General features: G+C 43.1%; 1 protein-coding gene across 1 annotated transcript in view; it reads left to right on the top strand.

Annotated features, from left to right (window-relative positions):
• Nucleotides 1-3,919, top strand: part of EXT1 (exostosin glycosyltransferase 1) — a 261,810-nt gene extending 257,891 nt beyond the window's left edge. The window contains exons 10-11 of the mRNA XM_077271127.1: nt 12-183; nt 3,424-3,919. Coding sequence (XP_077127242.1) covers nt 12-183; nt 3,424-3,609 — 358 coding nt within the window. The 3' untranslated portion in view covers nt 3,610-3,919. The remainder of the gene's footprint in view (nt 1-11; nt 184-3,423) is intronic.
• The last annotated feature ends 18,707 nt before the right edge of the window (nt 3,920-22,626 follow it).

Here is a 22,626-nt window from a genome sequence, read left to right as displayed (position 1 = left end):
TATTTTTTCAGATACTATCACTACCTGTACACCAATTACCTGCCTGCCAGTCTGAAAAACATGGTGGACCAATTAGCCAATTGTGAAGATATCTTAATAAACTTTCTGGTGTCTGCAGTAACGAAGTTGCCGCCTATCAAAGTTACACAGAAAAAACAGTATAAGGAGACAATGATGGGACAGGTATGTCAGTGGATTATTTTTAGACGTTCTTAAGACTTTAGATACTTTCTCGCCTAACTATTGTGTTTTCTCTTACCTCCATAAGATTTTAAATATTTTCTCCCCTCACCACTGCTGATCACTAGACACCTTAGTAGAGAGGGCATTCAGGAGCAGAAGCTCTGATCAATTTGAGTCCGTTTTGTCAAGGCAATCTGCTAGATAAGACTTAGGGCCCACATACAAATTAGACTATTGTTGGCCGAATCCTCAAATATTGATTGGGGCTGTTGTCTGTCTAATTTGTATGGGGGGCCTCCATTTTCTCCCTTGACACGTGATGCTGGAGGAGAGAAGGATTCTGCCTATTAGATTTCCAAAAGCTGATCCTTTTGTTCGCCCAAGAGATAAACCGCTTTCAGAAGAGTCTGGCAAAGGCTCCCTCACAGAGAACACTGGAGCACTAGGCCAAACTTAAGCCCCCGTCTCACATAGCGAGATCGCTAGCGAGATCGCTGCTGAGTCACAAGTTTTGTGACGCAACAGCGACCTCAGTAGCGATCTCGCTATGTGTGACACGTACCAGCGATCAGGCCCCTGCTGCGAGATCGCTGGTCGTGTCGGAATGGCCTGGACCTTTTTTTGGTCGTTGAGGCCCCGCTGACATCGCTGAATCGGTGTGTGTGACACCGATCCAGCGATGTCTTCACTGGTAACCAGGGTAAACATCGGGTTACTAAGCGCAGGGCCGCGCTTAGTAACCCGATGTTTACCCTGGTTACCAGCGTAAATGTAAAAAAAAACAAACAGTACATACTCACCATCTGATGTCCGTCAGGTCCCTTGCCGTCTGCTTCCTGCTCTCACTGACTGCCGCCGTACAGTGAGAAGTGAGAGCACAGCAGTGACGTCACCGCTGCGCTCTGCTCTCGCTGTACGGCCGGATCTCAGTCAGAGCAGGAAGCAGACGGCAAGGGACCTGGACACCGAAAGGCGAGTATGTACTGTTTGTTTTTTTTGGTAACCAGGGTAAACATCGGGTTACTAAGCGCGGCCCTGCGCTTAGTAACCCGATGTTTACCCTGGTTACCCGGGTGCTGCAGGGGGACTTCGGCATCGTTGAAGACAGTTTCAACGATGCCGAAGTCGTTCCCCTGATCGTTGATCGCTGGAGAGAGCGGTCTGTGTGACAGCTCCCCAGCGACCACACAGCGACTTACCAACGATCACGGCCAGGTCATATCGCTGGTCGTGATCGTTGGTAAATCGCTATGTGAGACGGGGCCTTTAGTATTTCTGTGCATGGATAATCTAGAGAGATATAGATCAGACAAACAATCTATCAGCTACCTTTTGTGTATGGAAGACTTTGCATCAGCAAATTGGTCCAACATTTTTAATGAAAAAAATTTAGAAAGTAGATTAAGTATACATTTAGGAAGGAAATTAACAATAAAAAAAATGTGCCAATGTATACTACTATAATACTGCCCCTATATACAAGAATTTAACTACTATAATACTGCCCCTATGTACAAGAATATAACTACTATAATACTGCCCCTATGTACAAGAATATAACTACTATAATACTGCTCCTATGTACAAGAATATAACTACTATAATACTGCCCCTATGTACAAGAATATAACTACTATAATACTGCCCCTATGTACAAGAATATAACTACTATAATACTGCTCCCTATATACAAGAATATAACTATTATAATACTGCTCCTATGTACAAGAATATAACTACTATAATACTGCCCCTATATACTAGAATATAACTACTATAATACTGCTCATATGTACAAAAATATAACTACTATAATACTGCTCCTATGTACAAGAATATAACTACTATAATACTGCTCCTATGTACAAGAATATAACTACTATAATACTGCCCCTATGTACAAGAATATAACTACTATAATATTGCTCCTATGTACAAGAATATAACTACTATAATACTGCTCCTATGTACAAGAATATAACTACTATAATACTGCTCCTATGTACAAGAATATAACTACTATAATACTGCTCCTATGTACAAGAATATAACTACTATAATACTGCCCCTATGTACAAGAATATAACTACTATAATACTGCTCCCTATATACAAGAATATAACTACTATAATACTGCTCCTATGTACAAGAATATAACTACTATAATACTGCTCCCTATATACAAGAATATAACTACTATAATACTGCTCCTATGTACAAGAATATAACTACTATAATACTGCTCCTATGTACAAGAATATAACTACTATAATACTGCCCCTATGTACAAGAATATAACTACTATAATATTGCTCCTATGTACAAGAATATAACTACTATAATACTGCCCCTATATACTAGAATATAACTACTATAATACTGCTCCTATGTACAAAAATATAACTACTATAATACTGCTCCTATGTACAAGAATATAACTACTATAATACTGCTCCTATGTACAAGAATATAACTACTATAATACTGCCCCTATATACTAGAATATAACTACTATAATACTGCTCCTATGTACAAAAATATAACTACTATAATACTGCTCCTATGTACAAGAATATAACTACTATAATACTGCTCCTATGTACAAGAATATAACTACTATAATACTGCTCGTATGTACAAGAATATAACTACTATAATACTGCCCCTATGTACAAGAATATAACTACTATAATACTGCTCCTATGTACAAGAATATAACTATAATAATACTGCTCCTATGTACAAGAATATAACTACTATAATACTGCCCCTATGTACAAGAATATAACTACTATAATACTGCTCCCTATATACAAGAATATAACTACTATAATACTGCCCCTATATACTAGAATATAACTACTATAATACTGCTCCTATGTACAAAAATATAACTACTATAATACTGCTCCTATGTACAAGAATATAACTACTATAATACTGCCCCTATGTACAAGAATAAAACTACTATAATACTGCCCCTATGTACAAGAATATAACTGCTATAATACTGCTCCTATGTACAAAAATATAACTACTATAATACTAATTTATTGTCCACTATGATGACTGACTCTAAATAACAGCAGAGTTTTGAAAGCCGCTGTGGTTGACATTGGAATACAACTAATAATTATTGCTTTTAGTGCACAGTATTTGCATTACTATCATTAGCATGATATTATAATTTAATCATATTTGAGTACCAGGAAGCCTAAAATTTCCCTTTTGTCTCTCTAGACCTCCAGAGCTTCTCGCTGGGCAGACCCCGACCATTTTGCTCAGAGACAGACTTGTATGAATACGTTTGCCAGCTGGTTTGGCTATATGCCGCTCATTCACTCACAGATGAGACTGGACCCTGTGCTCTTTAAGGATCAGGTGTCAATTCTACGAAAGAAATATCGAGACATTGAACGACTTTGAGACATAACTGCCGTCGGATTGAGCCTTCTGCCCAGTGCGTCTCCATCTACACACGGACAAAACTGCTTATGAACGGTTGATTATGCCGCTTCCACACATGGAATACGCAAAGCGTTTGGAGCCAGCACTTTGGGCGTCTGGACTCCATTGCACTGGACTGCTTACAACTACCACCGAGCTTTGTCGTCTCAGAACTAGGCTGTGTACAGTTTAATTATGGAACATTAAATAATTATTTTTGAAATGATTGCTATGCAGGTTTAAACTTTTTTAATGAACAAAAACTATTAAAATCAGAGATCTTTCTTTATCCTGTGTTTCCTTTGTCTGAATATTTTATATATTACGTCTGTGACTTGATAGCCACCTGAAATATATGATTGATGCACACTTACCTACACACACACACGTACACGCAGCTACATACACACATGTAGTGACACACACTCAGCTACATGCGCACACACACAGCTACATACACACATGTAGTGACACACTAAGCTACATGCACACACGCAGCTACATACACACATGTAGTGACACGCACTCAGCTACATGCACACACACAGCTACATACGCACTCACGCAGCTAGAAACACACAAAATGTTATAATCTGTTTTCAAGGAGGAATGTGAGGCATTACATCAAAAATCCCTTAAAGGGAAAAGGATATAAAAACTTTTAACTTATTTTTTACTGTGTGATCAGTGGGGGGTCCTTAGGCCCCACCACTCATTCAGAAGTCTTAATATATTTGAGCTGCGCAGGAGGCACAGAATGATCTATGGGCTGTTAGATTTTCTATTGAAACTGTACACCTCTTTGTGTGCACGCTTACGCAAGAGCTGAGCACTTGAGCCTCCTGGGTAGTACACATCTTATAAGAATTTTGGGCTCTATGCTTGGACCCCTTTGAATCTGCAGGGTGTTTCAGCACCTACATTTTTTTTCTTTTTAACCCCTTCATGACCTTGCCGTTTTTTGCAATTCTGACCAGTGTCCCTTTATGAGGTAATAACTCAGGAACGCTTCAACGGATCCTAGCGATTCTGAGATTTTTTTCGTGACATATTGGGCTTCATGTTAGTGGTAAATTTAGGTCGATAATTTCTGAGTTTATTTGTGACAAAAAATTGAAATTTGGCAAAAAGTTTGAAAATTTCGCAATTTTCACATTTTGAATTTTTATTCTGTTAAACTAGAGAGTTATGTGACACAAAATAGTTAATAAATAACATTTCCCACATGTCTACTTTACATCAGCACAATTTTGGAAACAAATTTTTTTTTTGCTAGGAAGTTATAAGGGTTAAAATTTGACCAGTGATTTCTCATTTTTACAACAAAATTTACAAAACCATTTTTTTTAGGGACCACCTCACATTTGAAGTCAGTTTGAGGGTTCTATATGGCTGAAAATACCCCAAAGTGACACCATTATAAAAACTGCACCCCTCAAGGTGCTCAAAACCACATTCAAGAAGTTTATTAACCCTTCAGGTGTTTCACAGCAGCAGAAGCAACATGGAAGTAAAAAATGAACATTTAACTTTTTAGTCACAAAAATGATCTTTTAGCGAAATTTTTTTTATTTTCCCAAGGGTAAAAGGAGAAACTGGACCACGAACGTTGTTGTCCAATTTGTTCTGAGTACGCTGATACCTCATATGTGGGGGTAAACCACTGTTTGGGCGCACGGCAGGGCTCGGAAGGGAAGGAGCGCCATTTGACTTTTTCAATGAAAAATTATCTCCATCGCTAGCAGACACCATGTCACGTTTGGAGAGCCCCTGTGTGCCTAAACATTGGAGCTCCCCCACAAGTGACCCCATTTTGGAAACTAGACCCCCCAAGGAACTTATCTAGAAGCATAGTGAGCACTTTAAACTCTCAGGTGCTTCACAAATTGATCCGCAAAAATGAAAAAGTACTTTTTTTTCACACAAAATTTCTTTTAGCCTCAATTTTTTCATTTTCACATGGGCAACAGGATAAAATGGATCCTAAAATTTGTTGGGCAATTTCTCCTGAGTACGCCGATACCTCAAATGTGGGGGTAAACCACTGTTTGGGTGCACGGCAAGGCTCGGAAGGGGAGGCGTGCCATTTGACTTTTTGAATGGAAAATTAGCTCCAATCATTAGCGGACACCATGTTGCGTTTGGAGAGCCCCTGTGTGCCTAAACATTGGAGCTCCCGCACAAGTGGCCCCATTTTGGAAACTAGACCCCCCCAAGGAACTTATCTAGATGCATAGTGAGTACTTATCTAGATGCATAGTGAGTACTTATAACCCCCAGGTGCTTTACAGAAGTTTATAACGCAGAGCCGTGAAAATAAAAAATAATTTTTCTTTCCTCAAAAATGATTTTTAGCCCAGAATTTTTTATTTTCCCAAGGGTAATAGGAGAAATTGGACCCCAAATGTTGTTGTCCAGTTTGTCCTGAGTACGATGATACCCCATATGTGGGGGTAAACCACTGTTTGGACGCACCGCAGGGCTCGGAAGGGAAGGCACGCCATTTGGCTTTTTGAATGGATAATTAGCTCCAATCATTAGCGGACACCATGTCGCGTTTGGAGAGCCCCTGTGTGCCTAAACATTGGAGCTCCCGCACAAGTGACCCCATTTTGGAAACTAGACCTCCGAAGGAACTAATCTAGATGTGTGGTGAGCACTTTGAACCCCCAAGTGCTTCACAGAAGTTTATAACGCAGAGCCATGAAAATAAAAAATAATTTTTCTTTTCTCAAAAATGATTTTTTAGCCCACATTTTTTTATTTTCCCAAGGGTAACAGGAGAAATTGGACCCCAAAAGTTATTGTCCAGTTTCTCCTGAGTACGCCGATACCCCATATGTGGGGGTAAACCACTGTTTTGGCACACGTCGGGGGTTTGGAAGGGAAGTAGTGACGTTTTAAAATGCAGACTTTGATGGAATGCTCTGCGGGCGTCAGGTTGCGTTTGCAGAGCCCCTGATGTGCTTAAACAGTAGGAACTCCCCACAAGTGACTCCATTTTGGAAACTAGACCCCCAAGGGAACTTATCTAGATGTGTGGTGAGCACTTTGAACCCCCAAGTGCTTCACAGAAGTTTATAACGCAGAGCCGTGAAATTAATAAATGTGTTTCCTTTCCTCAAAAATATTATTTTAGCTCAGAATTTTTTATTTTTGCAAGGGTAACAGGAGAAATTTGACCCCAAAAGTTGTTTTCCAGTTTCTCCTGAGTACGCTGATACCCCATATGTGGGGGTAAACCACTGTTTGGGCACATGCCGGGGCTCGGAAGGGAAGTAGTGACGTTTTGAAATGCAGACTTTGATGGAATGGTCTGCGGGCATCATGTTACGTTTGCAGAGCCCCTGATATGCCTAAACAGTAGAAACCCCCCACAAGTGACCCCATTTTGGAAACTAGACCCCCCAAGGAACTTATCTAGATGTGTGGTGAGCACGTTCAACCCCCAAGTGCTTCACAGACGTTTACAATGCAGAGCCGTGAAAATAAAAAATCATTTTTCTTTCCTCAGAAAAGATGTTTTAGCAAGCAATTTTCTATTTTCACAAGGGTAACAGGAGAAATTGGACCCCAATATTTGTTGCCCAGTTTGTTGTGAGTACGCTGATACCCCATATGTGGGGGTAAACCACTGTTTGGGCACACGACAGGGCTCGGAAGGGAAGTAGTGACATTTGAAATGCAGACTTTGATGGAATGGTCTGCGGGCGTCACATTGCATTTGCAGAGCCCCTGATGTGCCTAAACAGTAGAAACACCCCACAAGTGACCCCATTTTGGAAACTAGACCCCCCAAGGAACTTATCTAGATGTGTGGTGAGCACGTTCAACCCCCAAGTGCTTCACAGAAGTTTATAACGCAGAGCCGTGAAAATAAAAAATAATTGTTCTTTCCTCAAAAATTATGTTTTAGCAAGTAATTTTTTATTTTTGCAAGGGTATCAGGAGAAATTGGACCCCAACAGTTGTTGCCCAGTTTGTCCTGAGTACGCTGGTACCCCAAATGTGGGGGTAAACCACTGTTTGGGCGCACGTCGGGGCTTGGAAGGGAGGGAGCACCATTTGACTTTTTGAACGCAAGATTGGCTGGAATCAATGGTGGCGCCATGTTGCGTTTGGAGACCCCTGATGTGCCTAAACAGTGGAAACCCCTCAATTCTAACTTCAACACTAACCCCAACACACCCCTAATCCCAACTGTAGCCATAACCCTAATCACAACCCTAACCCCAACACACCCCTAACCACAACCCTAACCCCAACACACCTGTAACCCTAATTCCAATCCTAACCCTAATCCCAACCCTAACCCTAATCCCAACCCTAACCACAACTGTAACCCCAACACACCCCTAACCCTATCCGTAACCCTAACCACAAGCCTAATCTTAACCCTATTTCTAACCCTAGCCCTAATTCCAACCCTAACTCTAATTCCAACCCTAACTCTAAGGCTATGTGCCCACGTTGCGGATTCGTGTGAGATTTTTCCGCACGATTTTTGAAAAATCTGCAGGTAAAAGGCACTGCGTTTTACCTGCGGATTTACAGCAGATTTCCAGTGTTTTTTTGTGCGGATTTCACCTGCGGATTCCTATTGAGGAACAGGTGTAAAACGCTGCGGAATCTGCACAAAGAATTGACATGCTGCGGAAAATACAACGCAGCGTTTCTGCACGGAATTTTCCGCACCATGGGCACAGCGGATTTAGTTTTCCATAGGTGTACATGGTACTGTAAACCTGATGTAAAACTGCTACGAATTCGCAGTGGCCAATCCGCTGCGGATCCGCGGCCAATCCGCTGCGGATCCGCGGCCAATCCGCTGCGGATCCGCAGCCAAATCCGCACTGTGTGCACATGCCATAACCCTAACCCTACCCCTAACCCTAACCCTACCCCTAGTTCTAACCCTAATTCTAACCCTAACCCTAGTGGAAAAAGAAAAAAAAATATTTTCTTTATTTTATTATTGTCCCTACCTATGGGGGTGATAAAGGGGGGGGGTTATTTATAATTCTTTTCATTTTGATCACTGTGATAGAACCTACCACAGCGATCAAAATGTACTTTGTAATGAATCTGCCAGCCGGCAGATTCGGCGGGCGCACTGAGCATGCGCCCGCCATCTTGGAAGATGGCGGCGCCCAGGGAGAAGACGGACCGACTTCGGGAGGCTCGGTAAGTATGAGGGGGTGGGGGGGGGGGTGGATCGGAGCACAGGGGGGGGGATCGGAGGACGGGGGAAGCGGACAGGAGCACGGGGGAGCGGACAGGAGCACGGGGGAGCGAACAGGGGGACGGAGGGGGGTACCGGACAGAACGGAGGACTGGGGAGGAGATCGGGGGCGGTGGGGGGGGCCAGAACATGATTTCCAGCCATGGCAGATGCTATTGCAGCATCGGCCATGGCTGGATTGCAATATTTCACCATTTTCATAGGTGAAATATTGCAAATTGCTCTGATTGGCTGTTGCACTTTCAACAGCCAATCAGAGCGATCGTAGCCACGTGGGGGCAAAGCCACCCCCCCCCCCCCCCTAGGCTGAAGTACAACTCCCCCTCTCCCTGCAGATCGGGTAAAATAGGAGTTAACCCTTTCACCCGATCTGCAGGGATGCGATCATTCAATGACGCCACATAGGCGTCATGGGTCGGGAAGGGGTTAAAGTTATAGAGGCAACTTTACAGAGGTTTTCCTATCTTAAAAAATGATGGCATGTAGCTAGGATGTGCCATTACCTCTTGATGCACGAGGGTCTGACCTCTAGTATGTCTACAGATCTTGAGGATGATGCCACCATTCTGTTTTACCAATGCCTCCTCTTCTAAAGCTGTCCATATACAACTGCAATCTCCCCTGAACGCTCCTTTCGAATTCCATGGGGAGAGTGGAGTAAATGGCTGTCAGGCTTCCCTGGGAGCGGCTTTTTTCCAGTAGGAATAAAAGGATCAGGAGTTTAAATTCAAGCTGCCTTGTCCTTATCTCCCCTGACGTCATCTGTGGGTGGAGAGTCGAGAGAGGCCCCATACACGCAAGATGGTTTCTTGTCCTCTCCTAAATGAGCAAGGTTGGCTGATCTAAATCTAATGGCTATAGGGTTCTTAACTTCCTACTTTAAGATAATATGAGAATACCCCTTTAATTTGGCACTTTAGGCTGTGTTCACATGTGGAATGCTGCAGTGCAGATTTTACTCAGCAAATCCACAGCAATTTATAGTACAGTATTTATGGAGGGTATTATTAAACTCCCATTAACACATAGCAGAAATAACTTAGCATGCTGTAGATTATCAAATTCACAGGATGCTCATGCTTCTGGAAAGTGTTTACTGTGGATCTCAGGGTGAAATCAGTGGTGAATCCGCCTTACAAAACTATGAAGAATCCATTTGTAACAAAGCCAGTTTTTGAATTATTCTGAAAAAGACTGTTCACATTCACTGACAAGCTAATATCACAAGGGAAATCTGGCAGCAGGTTTTTTTCTATCTAATCAGAAAGCAGCATGATGTAGGGCAGAAACCCTGATGCCAGCAATGTCACTTACTGGACTGTGTTTTGCTGTTTCAATACATAAAATCAGTGTTTTATCAGCAGAAGATTATCACTGCAAAACTGTCACTTGCCTTCTGGTCCTACCGCTCTGGATAACCCTGCCCTCACCAATGTTTAGCAGCTTTCTGTCAATACACAGTGTACTCAGAAAGCTGCCAATCATTGGTGTGGGTGGGGCTACACAGGGCTTAGCATTCAGAGCTCTACTAGATCTATAGCAGAGTAAATGGAATTTTATCAAAGCTGCACCAAGCAGACCAGTAAGTGACACATCACCGGCATCAGAGGCTTAGCCCCTAACTCATCCTGCTCTCAGATTACATAACAGAAACCTGCTGACAGATTCCCTTCTAAAGGTGCATAATTAAGACAAAGTATTTAAGCGAGTTTTAGCTGTTGTTGCTTTATTTATATACAACAGGAAAACCCTAGTTCAGTAAAGGTACCTTCACACTAAACAACTTTCCAACGAGAACGACAACGATCCGTGACGTTGCAGCGTCCTGGATAGCGATCTCGTTGAGTTTGACACGCAGCAGCGATCTGGATCCCGCTGTTATATCGTTGGTCGGAGCTAGAAGTCCAGAACTTTATTTGGTCGCTAGATCGGCATGTATCGTCATGTTTGACAGCAAAAGCAACGATGTCACCAATGTTTTTACATGGAGCGTGAACGATAAGTGAGTCGCCGTTACGTCACTGGATCGCTCCTGCATCGCTCTGGAGCTGCTGTGTTTGACGTCTCTACAGCGACCTAACAGCGACGCTGCAGCGATCTAGTTTAGGTCGGATCGTTGTCTATAGTGTAACGGTACCTTAAGTTGTTTTATTTAATTTTATCACGGACCTGAGGATTATGCTACAATTGAAAAATAACTCTCGAATTATACTATGGGTAGATTGTGTTTTTGTTTGTAATACTTCCCCCTATGTACAAGAATATAACTACTATAATACTCCCCCTATGTACAAGAATATAACTACTATAATACTGCCCCTATGTACAAGAATATAACTACTATAATACTGCCCCTATGTACAAGAATATAACTACTATAATACTGCCCCTATGTACAAGAATATAACTACTATAATACTGCCCCTACGTACAAGAATATAACTACTATAATACTGCCCCTATGTACAAGAATATAACTACTATAATACTGCCCTTATGTACAAGAATATAACTACTATAATACTGCCCCTATGTACAAGAATATAACTACTATAATACTGCCCCTACGTACAAGAATATAACTACTATAATACTGCCCCTATGTGCAAGAATACAACTACTATAATACTGCCCCTATGTACAAGAATATAACTAATATAATACTGCCCCTATATACAAGAATATAACTACTATAATACTGCTCCTATGTACAAGAATATAACTACTATAATACTGCTCCTATATACAAGAATATAACTACTATAATACTGCTCCTATGTATAAGATTATAACTACTATAATACTGCTCCTATGTACAAGAATATAACTACTATAATACTGCCTCTATGTACAAGAATATAACTACTATAATACTGCCCCTATGTACAAGAATATAACTACTATAATACTGCCCCTATGTACAAGAATATAACTACTATAATACTGCCCCTATGTACAAGAATATAACTACTATAATACTGCCTCTATGTACAAGAATATAACTACTATAATACTGCCCCTATGTACAAGAATATAACTACTATAATACTGCCCCTATGTACAAGAATATAACTACTATAATACTGCCCCTATGTACAAGAATATAACTACTATAATACTGCCTCTATGTACAAGAATATAACTACTATAATACTGCCCCTATGTACAAGAATATAACTACTATAATACTGCCCCTATGTACAAGAATATAACTACTATAATACTGCTCCTATGTACAAGAATATAACTACTATAATACTGCTCCTATGTACAAGAATATAACTACTATAATACTGCTCCTATGTACAAGAATATAACTACTATAATACTGCCCCTATGTACAAGAATATAACTACTATAATACTGCTCCTATGTACAAGAATATAACTACTATAATACTGCTCCTATGTACAAGAATATAACTACTATAATACTGCTCCTATGTACAAGAATATAACTACTATAATACTGCCCCTATGTACAAGAATATAACTACTATAATACTGCTCCTATGTACAAGAATATAACTACTATAATACTGCTCCTATGTACAAGAATATAACTACTATAATACTGCCCCTATGTACAAGAATATAACTACTATAATACTGCTCCTATGTACAAGAATATAACTACTATAATACTGCCCCTATGTACAAGACTGTAACTACTATAATACAAGCCAATTTATAAATGATTTCATTTTTTTAAAGCGGATATTTTTTCCCAGAAATCGCACCTCTTTGGTCTTTGGCAATGTTCGGTATCGCAGATTAGTCCCAGAGGGGGCAGCTACTATACCAGATACACCCTATAGGTGTCTATTTTTAGAAAAAAAAAAGTCGACCCTTTAGATTCTAATTTCACAAGTCCCTATAATGGAATAATTTCGGGTTTTTTTCAGTCATGAAATCACAGACCTAATAGTCACATTTCTCGGCCCCAACTTGATATAATAATGTGACAATAGCTGCGGTACTTCCTCTGTATCGTGCGTCCGTTCTGCCTTATCTGCCTAGTGTAAGTCTTAGAAGCAGGTGGTATTCTTATTATAATAAGAAGCCATAGATATGTAAATGAATGTTTTATCCGTCCACCATCTGCAATGACCTTTCCTTCCTGCCTTTATTCTTGTAGCTATATGGTTCCGCAGCCCTCTTTTTTTTTTTTACTGTAATGGCCCGATATGTGATCATTGTCATTCGCGGCGTACTTTCCATGTTTTCGGAATGTTCGTGACATATCATAATTCAGAGAGAAAAGTAGGCTGTGGATTTATCGTGGGCCCGGCTATTTTTATTCTGTGGTTCTCCCTGTAAAATGAGGGGATTTGTCTGGAGAGAAGTGTCTGTTTTCACAAGGGCAGGCGCTCCGCGGTATAGGATCGCAATTAATTTTCTTTCTCACAGGCAATTAAAGGGATTCACCAGAACTAACAAATAGAGGATGTGAAGCGCTCATACGTTACAGGATCTGACAAAGTCTAGAGGGTTTAAGGATTCTCGCATTAGGTAGCGTTCACACAAGCAATGCACTGTGACCCAAGCAGATGCAGTTTCATTGCTTTCATAAAACTAGAGTATTTAAAAAAACAAAAAAACCTCTTATGGGTACAAAGTTATCACTGCAAATATATAGTTCATTAGTAGGTACTTATATGACACTGCGGGTTCACCTGAACAGATTAGTCCTTTCTCCCTGAGCAAACTTCATACACAGAAGAACCACGATCCTACCTGGTATCGGTATCCCCTTCAGCTTGACTTCCAGCACCAAACAGAAGTGTTCAGCTCCGGGCACAGTTGATGCTGAACAGGCTGTAGCTTCCACACCGCTCTCTGCAGCTCCAACACGCAGACTACTCAGCTTTCCTAGCTAACCCATGCAGTCTCCATTCAGAGAGAGACTCTGGCATGTCTGTTTCCCAGCTGCAGCTTACATTTTGGCTGGTCACTCACCAGCAGCACACTCGACTGATTAATTTAGCAGGCTAACATTCACCTTGTGAACACAGACCCTGCATCTAGTAAAAAAGCTAGGCAAGTGCATCTAATTAAATCCTGCAAAGTTAGGATGTAAGCCTGTCCTACCTGTCTCTGCTACAAGGGGTATAATATGGACCCATAGGAGTCTATGGATGCTGTTTACAGATCCATCATTTGGCTTCATACATTGATCTTCAAAAAAAAAAAGAGAACTGCAGCCAAACCAAAAACCCACTCTGTAGATGGCACTGTTGGGGGTTTTGGCACGTATTAGTGCATGGCAGGGTACTGATATGTCTATGGTTTGGATATTTTGAGCTATATTACTTTTTTCTCATGGATTATCGCTTTGAAAATAAGTCTCCATTTATGGTTGACCAAGAGATACCGAGTAGTGGTGAGCGAATATACTCATTACTCGAGATTTCTCGAGCACGCTCGGGGGTCCTCCGAGTATTTTTTAGTGCTCGGAATTTTAGTTTTTATTGCCGCAGCTGAATGATTTACATCTATTAGCTAGCATAAGTACATGTCGGGATTCCCTAGCAGCCAGGCAACCCCCACATGTACTTATGCTGGCTATCAGATGTAAATCATTCAGCTGCGGCAAGAAAAACTAAATCTCCGAGCACTAAAAAATACTTGGAGGACACCCAAGCGTGCTTGAGAAATCTCGAGTAACGAGTATATTCGCTCATCACTAATACCGAGTATGCCAGAACTTCTGATTTTTCAGAAACAACGTGAGACCACTGCAGCCAATCCGTGGTCGCGGATTGGCTAGAGCTTATCAATATATTCCCTCAGAGCTGATGTCCTCTCTGATGAAATAATGATTACAAGTGGTCAGCAGCCATTGATTGCCTGCAGTGGTAATATGATACAATACATCATCCGCTGTGAGTAGCAGCACAAACATTGCGGTATGTCAGTATAGAGTTTTAATTTTATATAGGGTCCTGAAGTGATTACGCAGGATTTGTCCAGTAGTGGACATCCCCTTTAAAGGGGACCTGTCACATGGTTTTCCCCATATAAAGTACGGTCATCACCAAGGACTCTTTTACAGCATTCTAGTAAGCTGTACAGTATGTCTGTCCCCAATCCTCCATTCAAAGCAAAAAATAGCTATTATATTTACAGATGTGGCGGTCCAGTCCAATGGGCGTCTCTTGTCTTGACCCGGCTCCTCTCTTCCCTGCTTCATGTGGTTTACTCGTCCTACGTCATCCACATAGTGTTCTCCAATGTGCTCCTGCCCATGCACACTTCTCTGCACTGCTGAGGTCAGAGCAAAGTACAGTAGTGCGCATGTGCGGGGAAAGGCCAAGGAGCACCGATGACCCTTAGGTAAAGTCATAGGACGTGCCATCCACATTGAAGCAGGGAAGGAGTACGGACAGGAAGATGGCTCAGTGGTTAACAACGGTTGCTTTGCTGCGCTGGGGTCTTGTGTTCCAATCCCACCAAGGACATCATCTGCAAGGAGTTTGTATGTTCTCCCTGTGTTTGCGTGGGTTTCCTCCGAGTTCTCCGGTTTCCTCCAACACTACATAGACATACTGATAGGGAATTTAGATTGTGAACCCCATTGGGGACAGCGATGATAAAGTATTTAAAGCGCTGCGGAATATGATGGCGCTATATAACAGTGCATAATAATAAAATAGTTCAACATCTAGGAAGAGAGGAGGCTCCCAATGGACTGATCTGCACCTTCTGTGGGTATAATAAAAGGTCCTTCTGTGCTTTGCATAGAGAATTGTGGACATACGTACAGCTTACTAGAATGCTATAAAGAAAAGGGGCTTATAGGTGCGGGCCCTACTTTTTATTGGGAAAATGTGGTGACAAGTAACCATTATGTGTGAAAAAAATCAACCGACCCTACTTGAGGCCCAGTTAGTGCCAAATTGTCATTGAAAACGAAGGGAGCTGAACAGTGGGACAGGTGATTCGAAGGGAGCTGAGCGGTGGGACAGGTGCACCAAAGGGAGCTGAGTGGTGGGACAGGTGCACCAAAGGAGCTGAGCGGTGGGACAGGTGCACCAAAGGAGCTGAGCGGTGGGACAGGTGCACCAAAGGAGCTGAGCGGTGGGACAGGTGCACCAAAGGAGCTGAGCGGTGGGACAGGTGCACCAAAGGGAGCTGAGCGGTGGGACAGGTGCACCAAAGGGAGCTGAGCGGTGGGACAGGTGCACCAAAGGGAGCTGAGCGGTGGGACAGGTGCACCAAAGGGAGCTGAGCGGTGGGACAGGTGCACCAAAGGGAGCTGAGCGGTGGAACAGGTGAGTCGGAGGGAGCTGCAGGGTGGGACAAGTGTGGGAGAGGGAGCTGAGGGGTGGGACAGGTGTGTCAGAGGGAGCTAAGCAGTAGAACAGGAGTGCCAGAGGGAACTGAGAGTGGGAGGGAGCTGAGTGATGAGACAGGTGTGCCAGACGGAGCTAAGCGGTGGGACAGGTGCACCAGCAGAAGCTGAGCGATGTGACAGGTGTGCCAGAGGGAGCTGAGCTGTGGGACAAGTGCGCCAGTAGAAGCTGAGCGATGTGACATTTGTGGCAGAGGGAGCTGAGCTGTGGGACAAGTGTGCCAGAAAGAGCGGAGCGGTGGGACAGGTGTGCCAGAGGGAACTGAGAGTGGGACAGGTGAGTCGGAGGGAGCTGAGCGATGGGACAGGAGCACCAGAGGGAGGAATTTACATTTTTTAATCCCTTCCCCAGCGCTGTAGGATAAGATGTGTGGCCCACATACTCTGGCTGTGTCCCGCATTGCGGGTTGGGTGTTTTCGGATGTTGTGCGGTGGTACTCCGGCCTATGTTCAGGAACCTTGTACTCTGCAGCCTCAGAGGTTTTTTCCGTCTTTGTGTTTCAAGGTTAGAATGTAATTTTCAAACTCTGGCCCTATCTATAACTATTCTTCTGTAACTTCTGTAGAATTTATCTTGTCAACTCTCCAATCATTTCTATGAGATTTGGGCCCTCAGCTCGCGTCTTGCTATTCTTGCTAAATTAGTATTGTTTTCTGAGATTTATATTGTCAGAAGGACATAAAAATGGCAGATGCTTCCAAGTGTAAAGAATGCAGCGAGCTGATATTCTGAGAGATGCTGTTTTGTGCCCCCCACTGGGATAAATGGAGGGCGCACACAACCATTTCTGGAAGTGTTTCTCTGCACAATCTGCAAACAACGACGGCATCTGTGAATTTCTCATTTACAGCCAGTAGTAAAACATCAGACATTATTACAGTGCAGCATTTGTGCCTCATGTTACACTCCGCTACGACTTGTCGATGGATTTTCGGTTTTGCTTGACAGCAGCGTTTTGAAATGTGGCTGAATGACTTGTAGATGTAGCAGAGCTGAGTTTATGCTTTCCAGCTGCAAAAATTCCCTATTCCATCGCTCTTACATAAAACACAAATATCACATATGTAGACATATATAGACTATATGGGGGTGTACTATAGCGCCTCGTACCTCCGGTTATTCCCAGCTCTTCTTTTGAGCTGGCGTGACCGTGACGTGACATCATTGTTGCAGCGTGACACTCATGACATTGCACCAGGTCGGGCACTCGAAACAAAAGCCACAGATGCCGTTAAGTCGGTTCTCAGGTTTCTCGTCCAGTGGCCATGGATTACTGACGTGGCCGATGACCTGCTGTGTCCTGTGAATTAGAACATGACATTTATTCCATCCTAAATCTTCCCTCATCACCTGCAAGTGATATTATTCAAAAGTGGAAGAAACCGCAGCAACTCAGCCATGAAGCGGAGTCCACGCAATGCTGCAGTGCTGAGGAGCAGAGGGCAGAAAAGTCACCACCGCTCTGCTGACTCCATAACTGCAGAGTCCAGGCCTTCTGTTGTATTAACAACAGCACAAACACTGCGACCCCCCGCTAGGAGCTTCATGACCAAGCAGCTGCATGCAGCCTTACTTCACCAAGCACAAGCAAGACTCGGGGTGTATCAGTGTCAGCCCAAACTATTCATCAACATTTGAATGAAATTAAACACCATGGCAGGAAGTCCAGGAGAAACCCCACTGATGACACAGATACTTAAAAATTTAGACTGAAGTTTGCCAAAATGTAAGCGAGTAAGCCAAAATTCTTCTAGGAAAGCGTATTGTGGAAAGATGAGACCAAGATAGAGCTGTTTGGTAAAGCACATCATTCTACTGTTTACCGAAAACAGAATGAGGCCTATAAAGAAAAGAACATAGTACCTACAGTCAAATATGGTGGAGGTTCACGGATGTTTTTCGGGTTGTTTTGCTGCCTCGGGCACTGGGTGCTTGACTGTGTGCAAGGCATCAAGAAATCTGAAGATTACCAGAAGATTTGGTTCGCAGTGTAGTGCCCAATGTCAGAAAGCTGGGTTTGGATCATGGGTCTTCCAGCAGGACAATGACCCCAATCATACTTCAAGAAACCCCCAGAAATGGATGGAAACAAAGCGCTGGAGAGTTCTGAAGTGGCAGCAATGAATCCAGATCTAAATCCCATTAAACACCTGTGCAGAGATCTTAATATTGCTGTTGTGAGAAGGTGCCTTCAAATATGAGAGACCTGGAGCAGTTTGCAAAAGAAGAGTGGTCCAAGATTCCAGTTGAGAGATGTAAGAAGCTTGTTCATGGTTATAGGAAAAAACTGATTGCAGTTATTTATTCTAAAGTGTGTGCAACCAAATATTAAGTTGGGGGTGCAAACAATTTTGGCCTGTCAATTTTGTTTTGTTTTTTGCAAAATTATGTCCAATTTTGCCTTTTGTTCTCTGCTTTTTTTATGTTGTTCCAATACACGCAAATGAAATAAACGTGTATAACAAAACATGGGGAATTGTAATAATTTTCACCCATGACTAAATAAATTAATATATAATATATATATATTATCAGGTAGGCACCCTGGTTTTGACAAAGGTTTGATTATCACAAGGCAAGTCAGTGCCTCTCAGTCATCGAGCCAACAACCTATGAGTGTCCTCACCGCAGCCGTTCAGATGTGCTAATTTCGCGACCCTGCAGGCTTGGTTCTTACCACTGATCACCTGCAAGAACAGAGACTGAAATTTAATGTAAATGCTATATTGCCTGTTTGTATTATACCTAACATCATTTCAAGGAGCCAGCAGCCATTTAATAGGGTATGCAGGGCCCTGAGGCTATGTATATTGCACGCTGCCTGCATGGATAAAATGGATGATATCGGCTAAATTGAATTTTCCTCTGTAGCTGCAAATATGGTAAAAATGAAACAAATGAAAGAGTATACAAAAGATTGTTTAGTTCTATCCTTGTGTATTTATGTTGAGCTTATGCCATTGTGGTCCGGAATCATACCCCATGTAAATTTGTATAACCAAACACTGTTCTTTTTGTATAACTGAGACAGACCTGCGCCGAATGTAACCTGATCTGCCATACTGACAAGTGAAAGTTTATCAAAACAGTGATAAAATGTGTTATTTATGTAAGTGGGTGCCAGATCTTCTCTGTAAGTCCATGTGGGACTGACTGAAGAGGAGCATGTGACATGTGTCTGATGGAGAGCAGAAGGACCTTTTCCTGCTAAGAGACAAGTAATGCTAGAGAAGATAAGCAGAGACTAGTAGAAGAGATAGGGATAGTTGTAGGAGCAAGTTGAAACAACGTTTGACTGCTGTGCTTGCCAACAAGGCTTTTGCCACCAAGTATTAAGTCTTGTTTGCCAGAGGGATCAAATACTTATTTCTCACTGCATTGTTGACTTTGGACCGACCACCAAGAGACCGTGATACAGTAGATAAGGTGATCCACATTATAGCGGACATCGGCTTCAGAGACTGAGAGAGAGTACACTGGCGGTAACGGCTCACATCACCAAGAAGACCGATGGTGAATATAGGGGACTAGATGGTGGCCTGATTCTAACGTATCGGGTATTCCAGAATATGCATGTCCACGTAGTATATTGCCCAGCCCACGTAGTATATTGCCCAGCCCACGTAGTATATTGCCCAGCCCACGTAGTATATTGCCCAGCCCACGTAGTATATTGCCCAGCCCACGTAGTATATTGCCCAACCCACGTAGTAGATTGCCCAGCCACGTAGTATATTGCCCAGTGACGTAGTATATTGCCCAGTGACGTAGTATACAGCACAGAGCCATGTAGTATATTGCCCAGCCACGTAGTATATTGCCCAGTGACGTAGTATATTGCACAGCGACGTTGTATACAGCACAGAGCCACGTAGTATATTGGCCAGTCACGTAGTATATTGCCCAGCTATGTAGTATATTGCCCTGCCACGTATGTCACAGGTTAAAAAATAAACATATACTCACCTTCTGAGGGCCCCTTGTAGTTCTGTTGCCTCCTTCTCGCGCAGGACCTGTGATGACGTCGCGGTCACATGACCGTGACATCATGGCAGGTCGTTCTCGAAGACCATCCTTGCCACCGGAGCATCGCGAGGAGCGGGAAAGGTGAGTATATAATGATTTTTAATTTTTTTTATTATTTTTAACATTAGATGTTGTTATTATTGACGCTGCATAGGCAGCATCAATAGTAAAAATTTGGTCACACAGGGTTAATAGCGGCGGTAACGGAGTGAGTTACCCGTGGCATAACGCGGTCCGTTACCGCTGGCATTAACCCTGTGTGAGCGGTGACTGCGGGGAGCATGGAGCGGGCGCCGGGCAGTGACTGCAGGGGAGTAGGGAGGGACTAATCAGACTGTGGCTATTGCTGATTGGTTGCGGCAGCCATGACAGGCAGCTGGCGAGACCAATCAGCGACGTGTGATTCCATGACAGACAGAGGCCGCAACCAATGAATAGAAGGACAGACAGACAGACAGAAGTGACCCTTAGACAATTATATAGTAGATTAGAAAGTACTGAGAAACCAACTGAGAAACCAACTGGTTGTGGGACAAAGGGATACCTACCTATGACAGGCCCTGAAAGAAAGTTTACACTATAATCATGACTTGAGCTTCCTCAAAGTTGGTGCAGAAGCAAGGGAGCAAGAGCAAGAGTCTCCGACTTCAGCAGGTATGGTACGAAGTCATGACGTAGTCGCCTCAAGGCTGCTCCACATTAAGCCAAACTGGGCCCGTGAGATAATGCAGGAAATCAGAGGGGAAATATGAAGCATAAGAAAAGCCCCTCCACCTAACCTGGAACCAAATCCTGTATCCTGGTGTGAGGAGCGAGAGAAGCAACAAAGTGTAAATGTTTCCCTCCTGAGGATCAACGGTACAGATTTAGACACCCACCAGATGAGTGCAGAATTGAGTGCTGGACTTGTGGAGGAGTGGGGCACATGTCAAGGAGATAACCCACTTCGGGGCAGCTGTAAACTAAAGTGCCCTGCTGTCAGGGAGCATACCACAAGGCTATGTCCCTCTGTACGAACGATTGAAGGCTCTGAAGACTTTATTGCTGGGAGCCCCACTATGTGGGCTATATTGGATGGATGAAAGGTTTGTTGTCTGATGAACACGGGGTCCAAAGTGACCACAATTCCAGAAGCATCTTTCTGTCAGCACTTCCTAAATGTCCACTGATCTGGAGAGGGACCAATTGTCCGACTGACGGCTGACAACCAGTTGCCTATCTCAATGGCGAGGATGGTTAGAATGGAGATGTGTATCTGTAGAAAGAATTTTAGAAAGAAGGGTATCATACTGGTGAAAGGGCCCATTGGAAGTGTTCCCATGGAGAAATGGGGAATAAATGTCCTGAAGGAAGTAGGACAGTTCCTGACTTACAGTGGCACAGCACGAAAGTAATTCCCCACCCATGATGGGCTTTAGAGAAGAGAAAGGTCATGAATAGGGTTGAGCGACTTTTGCTTTTTTATGATTGAGTCGGGTTTCGTGAAACCCGACTGTCTCGAAAGTCGGATCGTGTGAAATCGGACGATTATTGTGAAAAGTCGGGGGCCCGACCGAAACACGAAACCCAATGCAAGTCAATGGGGATTGATTTTTTTTTTCTCTCTCTCTCTCTCTCTCTCTCTCTCTCTCTCTCTCTCTCCTCCGTCCCTGCAAAATTTGTGTTTCACTGTGGGAATCGCTATATCCCAAACGTTAAGATGGCGGTTTTACCCCCTGTGACGCTGCACAAAGCAAGCCGGAACCTATTTCATCACGCTGCCCTCACTCCTTCATTGGCTGAAAAAATGGCGGGGAAAGCGTCATATGAAACGCGACTTTGGCGCGAAGATCGCCGACCGCATGGCCGATCCCACAGTGGGATCGGGTCGGGTTTCATGAAACCCGACTTTGCTGAAAGTCGGCGACTTTTGAAAATGTCCGATCCGTTTCGCTCAACCCTAGTCATGAACATTCGCCCAGTTCTCCAAATGTTATGCCTACTGGATGGAGTGCCAGACCTGGAGGAGTCGGTCTGTAATGAGGAATGCCTGGCTCCGTAGGACGAAGTTGAAAGAAGGTTCACCAGTGGCAGACTGACTGCAAAGAATGAGCGGAGATCTGGAAGAAATGGTGAGATGGTGAGCCAATGAGAACCTCACCCAAAGCAAAGCGGAGCCGTAATACATGATGACAAGTGGTGAGGGAGACAGAGTCATTTGTATGAAAGGAGACGTCTACAATACCATGGTGCCTGAAGGCTACTTGGGTGGAGTTGGTGTGCCCAACAGAAATTGAAGATGACAGTGATTCCAGAGAAAAGGCGGAGGTAGTGCTCACACCTAGTGCACAGTCACGTGTTTGAGAAGGTACGCTGACATAGTTTTAGTTCCGTG

Source organism: Ranitomeya variabilis, chromosome 6 (genome assembly GCF_051348905.1).
Source record: "Ranitomeya variabilis isolate aRanVar5 chromosome 6, aRanVar5.hap1, whole genome shotgun sequence".
In the NCBI taxonomy this organism is placed as follows: domain Eukaryota; kingdom Metazoa; phylum Chordata; class Amphibia; order Anura; family Dendrobatidae; genus Ranitomeya; species Ranitomeya variabilis.
This window is presented reverse-complemented; position numbering and strand designations above follow the sequence as displayed.